Here is a 9,667-nt window from a genome sequence, read left to right on the forward strand (position 1 = left end):
GCGGCAGGTGTGTCCAAGGGGCTGAAGAACATCAGGTTTCTAGCTCTTTTGAAAGAGCGCCCCCTAGTGCTGTGGGTACAGCCTGTGCTCTGACTCCAGCCGCAGAGCGTGGGTGGGGTGGTGGGGATTTGGGGGGGTGGGTTGGCTATGCCAGTCACATGCGTCTGAGCAGAGCCTCTCAGCTCTAACTCTCCTCGGGGCAGGGACTGTCTTTTCTCTCTGTGTTTGTACAGCTCCTAGCACAGTGGGCGCATGGGCCATGGCTGAGGCTCCTAGTGCTATATTAATACAAATAATTAATAATCCTAATTACATGCAGTTCCTTCAATCCCGGTAAGAAGGAAGGAGCAGGGGCTCCTGGGTTTAAACCCCCCAGGGTCGAATACTGGTGTGTGTGGAACCCAAAGGCTGAGATTAGGGGGAAAAGCAGAATCCAGACTAGATTTGAGGTGTATTCCGTGCGGGGACGGTTTTGGCCTCTTGTTCAGGCATCTGATCCAAGCATCAGGGTTCCAAAAACTCCAAACGGCGAGTGTAATCCGCTCACGGCTGGAAAAGGAATTACTGAGTCTTATTTCCTACCGGCCCAAACAAACACTGCCAGCTATTTTCTTTTTTAAACATTGGACTCGGCTGGAGGAATGTGACCTCAAATTACTGTCCCGCGTGGCTCCATTCCACTGTATGGGCAAGAGCACAATTGCTTTCAAACCCTTTGGGGTTTTGGTCCCAGATTCTGCCGCAGGCTCTGGAAATGCACAGTAGGAGAAGTTTCTCGTTACAGCAACAATAAGATCAAATATGTTCAATTTAAAACCTGTTACAACCTGGCTCCTTTTTGGGGGCAGTGTTTTTTTAAGCTGTGCCATAGAAGTTCAGCATCAGGACAAAAAAAATAACCCCATACATTTATTTTTTTAAAGACCTTGCTTCTGGCCAGCACAGCAGTTTTTCACTCTGGCGTGCTGGATGTTAGCAGCTTTTGCTAAACCTCCAGGAGACCAGGCCTGCTAACTTTAATCTTGTGATTTCTTCATTCTGGGAAGCCACCTGTCACTCCATTGCCTGGGGTCAGGCCTTAAAGAGAAACCTCCACAGGCGGACGATAGAAAACGACACAAATGAATCAAGCTGGGCTTTCTTGCTGCACTCAGAAGTCCGAGCGCTCTCTCTTGCTCTGTCTTCGTCTTTGGAGACGTCCCCAGGGGACTGTTCCTCTTCTATTGAGGGCCCCGGCCACTTGTGATCATTAAAGATCCTCTGGCAATTTTTGTAAGAGCCGGTGTATGCTGCCCAAACCCCAGGTGTGGCAATTTCCAGCTTGCTGCCCTATAGCCCTCCTGCCGTTTGCATTGTGCATGGGATTATCTTCACTTCCTGGCCTAAACTGCACACGCCATGTTGCTACGTGTAGTTAGACAGCTGGAGCCGGATGGTCTTTCATCATGCCCGTTGGATGCCACCCAGTCCACTGCTGTCACACCAACCGGGGCCAATGGCTCATGGTTACAGCTTCTAACCGAACCCAGTAGCTGCAGCCACCACCTACCGACAACCCCCCCACCCCCGGCCTGCGCCTAGAGCGCGCAGCCCAGCACTGAACGGCGCTTGGTACAACCCACATGTGCTTACTCCTCCTGCCGAGCCAGCTCCTGAGCCCCCTGCGATAGATAGAAACTGCCCCCAGCCGGTCTCTCTCCAGCACTCCGAGCTGGCCAGACTGTTCCTAGAGGTTGATCTTCAGTGCTGGGCTGGGCAAAAGTTCCCAACTAATCTGGATGGCAGCTGGTCCTTTTCTCTGCACCCAGGGCGTGTTGTAGGGGGACACTTGGGTGGGGGGAGAAGGCTCTGGGAGATGCTTCTCTTTCTCATTGACTGGTACTGTCAGTCCTTCGGGGCCTTGCAGCTCTCACGGAGCCAGCGTGCTAACATCTATTCCGTCTCCGTCGGAGTGACAGGGAGAGGGGCAGTGGCCACCGAGAGCTCGGCAGGCAGAGGGGATGGGGCCGTGCTCCAGCATGAGGGTCCGTCCGGGGAGAACATGGGGTGGGGCAGCCAGGACCGCGAGTCAGCAGCCCAGTGCACTGGAGCGGGTGCACTCGGTCACCTTGGCCTGTGTGCGCGGGAGTCCACAGAGGGCTTGTGGGCCGGACGAAGCCCCCCTGCTGGGTGCCGTGAGGCTCAGGCTGGCAGATGGGGGTTTCTGACTGGGTCCCGCCCCCTCCAGGTCCAGCTGATCAATGACGCCTACAACCTGGTGATCGACGCCATCCTGGGAGCCGACGCCGAGCCGGGGGAGGTGAAGGAGCCGTACACCAGCATCTTAGCCACCCTGAAACAGATCCGGATCCCCATCGTCAGCCTGGATGTGCCCTCAGGTGGGGATCCCTCTCGCCTTACCCTCTCCTATTGGCACCTGCTCTCCCCATCCCGCACCCAAGAATCCTCAGCCCTGGTTACCTGCCTTTCGCCACCTCAGGTCCAAGTGGCTGCAGGGTCTCACCCGCACCAGCCACGTGATCTTACTTCACCCTCGCCTTCTGCTCCTCCCACCCCCCTCTCTGTGGTCCCATCCCCTTCCTGCTTGTCCTTTCCTGCCCTTGGAGTAGCCGGCAGGATCCGATCCACCAGGCAGCCCTGACCCATCAAGGGCCTTTGTCCTGGGTGGCAAAATTCTGGGCACAGCCACAGCTCCAACAATAGGAAGGGCTGATCACCAGCCAACCCCGTAAGGACCCCCCCCACCTCCCGCATCTCTCTCGAGCCCCTCTGCAGCCAGGGACCCCTGAGGTTACTGGTTACGTGCTAAGAACAGCTTCAAGGAGAGCAAATCCCCAGGCCCGATCAGTCATATCATCGTGTGCATAAGAGCGGAGGACGGATAGGACTCTCCTGGGTTCTGGTCTCAGGTCTGGGAGGGAAGTGAGGGTTAGTGGGAGAGCAGAGGGGAGGTTGGGCGTCAGGACACCTGGGTTCTGGTCTCAGGTCTGGAAGGGACGTGAGGGTTAGTGGGTTAGTGCCTCAGTTTCCTTCCCTGTGTAGACTAGGGAACGTGGTATGGGCCTCCCGAGACTAAGTTTGTAAAGGGCCTTGACTTGCAGACTGAAAGACACTGGTGAACTAGGACAGTGATTCTCAGCCTGTTCCATTCCGGGACCTCCCCTTTAACTGGGACCTCGCCGGGGCCCCTCCCATGCAGCAGGGAACTGGAGGGCTGAGGGGAGAGGCAGATTAGCGGGAGCGAAGCCGGCAGACAGCACTGCCTGGTCTCTGCTGGGCTAACGAGAGAGATTTGATGGGGTTTGTAGGAGCGGCTGAGTGAGTGGCCGTAGGAGTGCAAATGCTGCCTGTAGGCCTGGGTTCGAATCCTGCCTCGGGCAGCTAGTGAGAAGCGAGTCCACAGTGGGATCCAGCCACGGGGGATCCGCTCACATTACAAAGCCAACCTGCAGCGTCTTTTGGGGGTGCCGCTGATCGGGACGGGGAGGGGGTGTTGTCAGAGCTTGGAGCGGGCGCCTTGCACAGGAATAGGCTGGAGCTTATGCTATCGGACACCCAGCTTCCACGGGCGCGTGCTTTCCCACCGTGTGACACGGAGGAGGGCGCGGTGCATGACTGGGATCCGGACGAGCAGCTGGATGCTGTGCTGCTGCTTAGCTTCCGGCGTGGCACGGAGACAGCCCTTCTCCTCCCTCCAAGAGTGACCCAGCTTCTCCTCTGGGGCTCGGGCCCTGGGGAGCATTTGAACCCTGGCTCCTGCGTGCCAGCTTCCCCTATTCCTGGGTGTCCTTCACTTGCCAGCCGCTCTGGCTCCCAGCTGAAAGGGAGCTGCCTCGCGATGCATTCAAGGCATTTGTAATAAATACTACGCTCCCCAAAGTGAGACATGATGTAATTTCAAAACACAGTCGTGTCTGGGGGCTGGGCCTGGTATTGCCATCAGACTGCAGCAAAAACCCCTGCCCGGCCCAGCCAGGGGAGGAACAAACAGGAGCCCTGGAGATTTAATGTGCAAATTCCCACCTAATGCCAGGGCTGCGTGGGAGAAGCCGTTCTGGCTCTGCCCGGCCCTGCATCCCCTAGGCTGGCCGGGGACACGCTGAGCTGGCACGGCGCTGCAGAGCTCTGCTAGTGCTGCCTTCCACTCGGTCTGATGGGTCGTGGGTGCGAGACCAGCTGGTGTGGGCAGAGGAGCCACTGAGTTCATTAATCTACCACGTGGGATGGAAACCAGCCACCTTGCTGCTTGGCATTCTGCATCCAGCTATTTATTTGTATAGCCCTGGGCGAGGCTGACGGGGCATCGCAGCTCACTGACCCTAGCTGAATTCCAGCCTAGGAAGAGGCATTCTGCCTCTCTCCCTAAATTCCCTGAGTGGCAAGACCTGGATCCTGCTTCCTTCTTTGCTTCCTCTCCCACAGCGTTGCTGTGGGCCAGGCGCACAGCTGCTGAGTTCCACACTAGAAGTGGCTGCATGTCAGGCATTAGAGACTAGCCAGAGCACACAGTGTCCCCTGATCGCTCCTGAGGGGCACAAAGGGGCTCTTCACCCAGCCGAGGTGAGACGGGTTCGGTCACAGAAGCCCCCTTGGGAGTGTCACATGATGTGCTGAATTTACCTCTGAGCCTGTTTTCCCTGCCAGCTTGGGCCTCCAGAACCCTGCCTTGTTGAGCCAGACACGCCAGCCTGCTGCAAACACAGACCCAGGTCTGGTCCATGCCCCCAGAGCTGCAGACTTTAACCAAAAACTGCTCAGCAGGTCACCTGTCTCCAGCACCCAGACACCCAGTTCCCAGTGGGATACAAACCCCAGATAAATCTGTTTTACTCTGTATAAAGCTCATAACTGACCGCCCTCTATAACACTGATAGAGAGCTATGTGCAGCTGTTTGCTCCCCCAGGTATTAATCACTTACTCTGGGTTAATTAATAAACAAAAATGATTTTAAGTATAAAAAGTAGGATTTAAGTGATTACAAGTTACCAAGCAAAATAAAAACAAAACATGCAAGTCTAAGCCTAATGCATTAAGAAACTGATTACAGGTAAACAGGGCCGCCGGGGGGGGGGGCGCAAGTGGGGCAATTTGCCCCAGGCCCTGGGCCCCACAGGGGCCCCCCATGAGCCCTGGCCCGGTGGCAGTCCGGGTCTTTGGCAGCATTTCAGCGGTGGGGGGCCCTTCAGTGCTGCTGAAGACGTGGAGCGACTGAAGGGCCCCCGCTGCCAAAATGCCCCGCGAGCCCTGGCCCGGCGGTGGTCCGGGTCTTTGGCGGCATTTCAGCAGTGGGGGGCCCTTCAGTGCTGCTGAAGACGCGGAGCGACTGAAGGGCCCCCCACCGCCGAAATGCCGCCGAAGACCCAGAGCGCCGCCGGGGGAGTGCAAGCGCCGCAGCTCCCCCGCTTTGCCCCAGCCCCCCTGAATCCTCGGGGCGGCCCTGCAGGGAAATCTCACCCTCAGAGATGTTCCAATCAGCTTCTCTCAAGATTAGACTCCTTCCTAGTCTGGGCCCAGTGCTTTCCCCGGTACAGTCCTTGTTAGTTCCAGCAGGCATCTTAGGTGAAAAGCCGGGGATTGCACATGCCTGGGACGCCCTTTGTTCCGCTCCACCCCCTTTTCTAGCTTTGGCACAAGGTGGGAATCTTTTGTCTCTCTGGGTCCCCACCCCTCCTCCTAAATGGAAAAGCCCCAGGTTTAAGATGGATTCCAGTATCAGCTGACATGGTCACATGTCCTGTGAGACCCCCTCCATTCTGCCAGGGCTGGCCTGCACCTAGACAGGAAGGCTTGCAGGTAAATAAACCTGTTACGATCAGTTGTCCTGGTTAATGGGAGCCAACAAGATTCTAACCCATCATTAATGGCCCACACTTTGCATAATTACAGTAGGACCTCAGAGTTATGCTTCATATTCCTAGTTTCAGATACAAGAATGATACATTCATACAAAGAGGATGACCACGCTCAGTAGATTATAAGCTTTGTAATGATACCTTACACGAGACCTTTTGCATGAAGCATATTCCAGTTACATCATATCCACGCTTCTAAACATATTTTTATGAAGCAGATGGCGTGCACCGCCACACGAGGATTGGTGCCCGTGGCGCTGGGTGGGTGCGTGTGATCTGGACACTCCTGTTAGTGACACGGGGGAAATGAGTGTGAAAATCCGCTCCTCACCAACGTGCAAGAGCCTGCAGGGACAGGCTCAGCTCCCTGGGAACTTTGACCCACACCCCAGACCTCACCTTGCACGCAGCTGGGCTGTGGGGCGTCCCCTTTCCCCACCTAACTCCTCAATGCTGCTCAGACACACCTTGCTCCTGCCCGCCCGGCTTGCCTCTCACCTTTCCTCCCTCTCCTTTGCCACGGCAGGGTGGGACGTGGAGACGGGAAACAGCGAGGGAATCAGCCCTGACGTCCTCGTCTCCTTGGCCGCGCCCAAGCAGTGCGCCACCCGCTTCCTGGGTAGGCACCACTTCCTCGCCGGCCGCTTCCTGCCCTACGACGTGCAGAAGAAATTTGAGCTCAACCTGCCCGAATACCCAGGCACAGAGTGTGTGGTTTCACTTTAAGGCTCGGGGCGGGCAGGGATGGAGAGGGGAGTTGCGGGGGGAGGAGAGGAAAAGCCACCCAGCTCCGCCATAATAAAAAGGCTTCAAAGCGTTTTGTATTTTTTTGAGCAGCCAGGTGACTCCCTGCTGGGATGCTGCATCCTGGCAGCAGGGCCTGGCTTCCCAGCCAGAGGCCATGCAGCTCCCAGGGAGGGCGTCTGCTGGCAGGAGGTCCTTGGGCATCTCAGGCCACCGTGACCAAGCCTTCATGTTGATCATTTAAACGCGGGGCGGGGCTAGGGGATCAAAGGCAGCTGAACCCCTCCCCTCCCGTGGGTCCCACGCCCCCGGCGGCTCAGCCCAGGGCGCAGGGTGGAATTGTGGAGTCATAGAGGCCACTGGGTCGTTTTGCGGCAGGGTGAGGAAGGCCGGGTGGCTTGTTCCTGGGCTGCAAGGAGCTCAGATACATGGGCACCCATGTAAGCGCCTTGCTGGATGGGCCCCTCCAAGGCGACTGGCTCCCCAAAGGCAGGCGGAGGACGTATGGCAGGAGGAAACGTACGCTCGGCCCCTGGCAGGGTGGGCCCATCTGACCTCACCGGCCGTTTCCATCACTCCCTGCCCTGATCCACGCGTTGGGATTGATCAACGGCCTTTTCACAGGAATCCTTTGTAAACAGGAGCCTGCTCCGCAGCCAGCCAGTTGGCAGGTCGCTGCTGCCGCCGCCGCCGGCCATGGAAAGAGCAGAGAGAGGCAAAGCCGGTGGCACAAGAGGAAGGATCAGGGAGCGATTTCCTCCAGCAGCAGTTAGTCCGGCTCTTGCCCCGCGGGCTTCGGCCACTGGCCCATGCGGGGGTTGAGGAGCACAGCAGTCAGCGGCTGCTCTTGTCGGGGATCTGTCTGCATGTGGAAAGGGAAGGAAATGACCTCCCTCTGCACTTGCTGTTCCCTGGCTGTAACTGCCCAGCGGCCCCTCAGCCAGAGAACAGGGCTCTCCTGGGGTCGCTGGCTGCTGTGCTGTGGACAGGGGCCTAGAAGATTTCTGTGCTGCTCTTCCCAAGCTGCCAGGAGCTCGGGGTCGCTGAGCCACCCACCCGGGAGGCCTTGGAGCCGGTGGAATGGCTGGGGCAGCCATCGCCCAAGGGGTAACCACCGAGGAAAGCGGAGCTGAGGCCGTGGGTTCACAGGGTGCTCAGCACTGCCCTGCTTAGCAGGTGTCCTCCAGCACTGGCTGAGTGCAGTGGTGGGCGGTCCAGCGCATGTCACCAGCAGAGGATTCCCCTAGAGGGAACAGGGACCTAGACTAGGACCATGGCCACCCGGCTAACTACCGCAGACAACACTGATTTGGGTGGCTCCCCAGTGAACCCTGTTCCTAGCCCGACTGCTTTGCCATGCGGGGAGAAACCTGCATTTTTCTGCAGATCAGTGAAATCTCCAGGGGCCAGATGCCAACCCCGCCCCACCCCCCTGCATCATCGTCCACTTGTTCTGAGCCAAAGCTCTTTGTAGCCTCTCCGTTTGCAGCAGCTCCCGGTTTCCAGGGGCAGCAAAATGAAAAAGTGGCACTTAGGTGGCAGCGTTCCCCTTCCGCGTGCAGACTGCCCCGGCCACTGGCCTGGCGAGTGCGTTCTCGGAAGTAGGAAGCAGAGTAGAGGGGGGTGAAACCGATTTTCCCACCAGTGCTTAGTACCTGTGAGCAGCCCTGCCGCCCTCCCAGCGAGAGAGGAGGACCTGCTGCTGTTTACGCAGCGCACGCTGCATCCCAGCTCAGCTCGTCGGGGGGCTGGATTGTGTTCGACGCTCTCGCCCGGCTAATGGGCGTTGTTGCTGAGTGAGTGCCCGGCTCGGCGGTGGGCCCCCCCCCAGCTTACTGCACAGTCCAGGGGGCTGCGCAGCCTCCCCAGATCCAGCCCGACACGCTGCCTTGGTGCCAGCAGATAACGGCAGGACCTGCCCCCTATAGCATTTAAGGTGGGGCCTGATTCTGCACTAGGGCAGCTAAGGGGAGTTTTGTCCTTGACCTCAATGGAAGCAAAATCAAGCCCAGAGCCTCCCTACAGCTTCGTTCTCCCCAGGCACACGAGGCAAGCGACTTGCTTCAGTGGCTCCACCGGCCCACAGCTCTGGCCTGGTTATGCCCCCTTCTTCCCCCAGCCCAGGATGCTTTGGCCTCTCCCCCCGTGGACTCGCGTTTTTCTGATCGAGGCCCTGTCCTGCTGTCTGGACGCTGATTCTCCAGCTCCTGCCTTTACCGCCCCTGACCTGAGCACGCCACTAGCCACAGGCAGGAGGCCCATGACCTGCTGCGCTCTGCGGCCCCTGCCATGCTGCCGAGGCCACGCGGGGTCACCTGCCGGCTGGGACGGGCGAGCCAGGGGAATCGTGTGTGTGTGTAGCTAGCCCTGTACTATCTGAATGAGGATTATCCACGTCAGCGACGGCAGCGTCCGCCCCGCAGGGGGACCTGAACGGACTAGAGACTCAGGGCCAGGCGTCGTGTGGCAGAGCACAGCGGGACAGGTTGGTCCCTTGGGATTGGCGCCTGCGTGTGTGGAACGTTTCTGTGTCTGTGGGCTCCTGGAGCTTCGTTGTTTGCGCGCGAACAGAAAGCCAGGGGGGAGCGCTGCTAATAAAGATGGGCTTGGAACCGACCCAAGGTGCCTGGGCTTTTTATTCAGCGTGTCAGCTGGGTGTTAAGAGCTGCTGGGGCCCGTAAGATGGAGCAGGGCTGTCAGTTCCACTCAGGCGGTACGAGGACGTGGGCTGCCACTTGAAACCCTGCCAAAGTCAAAGCCTCTGCTCAGCCCTGGCTCCCGTGCACTGAGGTGCACCAGGGTTTGCGTGTCAGGAGAACAATTTGCAGCGCATTTGGAAATGCCAGAGTGAGACGGGCACAGAGGGAGCTGTGTGGGAGGGAAAGCTCGTCCCTGGACGCCAGTTAAACATCTCCGGCTGCCTAGCGATTGGCAGCTGTGCCCACGGGAGGGGAGCTTAGGTGTCAGCAGTTTCTGGGTACCCCTGAACACAGAGCCCCAGCCTAGCCTGGGGCACCCGCTGTGCTAAATACTGCACAGACCCTGACTGAGACGGGTTCCCAGGGTGCTG

At 58.2% G+C, this 9,667-nt stretch overlaps 1 protein-coding gene across 2 annotated transcripts in view; it reads left to right on the forward strand.

Annotated features, from left to right (window-relative positions):
- Positions 1-9,245, forward strand: part of YJEFN3 (YjeF N-terminal domain containing 3) — a 45,302-nt gene extending 36,057 nt beyond the window's left edge. For both annotated transcript variants that reach the window (XM_044998655.1, XM_044998656.1), the window contains exons 6-7: positions 2,228-2,378; positions 6,380-9,245. In XM_044998655.1, coding sequence (XP_044854590.1) covers positions 2,228-2,378; positions 6,380-6,579 — 351 coding nt within the window. In that variant the 3' untranslated portion in view covers positions 6,580-9,245. The remainder of the gene's footprint in view (positions 1-2,227; positions 2,379-6,379) is intronic.
- Positions 9,246-9,667: the final 422 nt, after the last annotated feature.

The sequence above is a fragment of the Mauremys mutica genome, chromosome 24, assembly GCF_020497125.1.
Source record: "Mauremys mutica isolate MM-2020 ecotype Southern chromosome 24, ASM2049712v1, whole genome shotgun sequence".
Classification (NCBI taxonomy): domain Eukaryota; kingdom Metazoa; phylum Chordata; order Testudines; family Geoemydidae; genus Mauremys; species Mauremys mutica.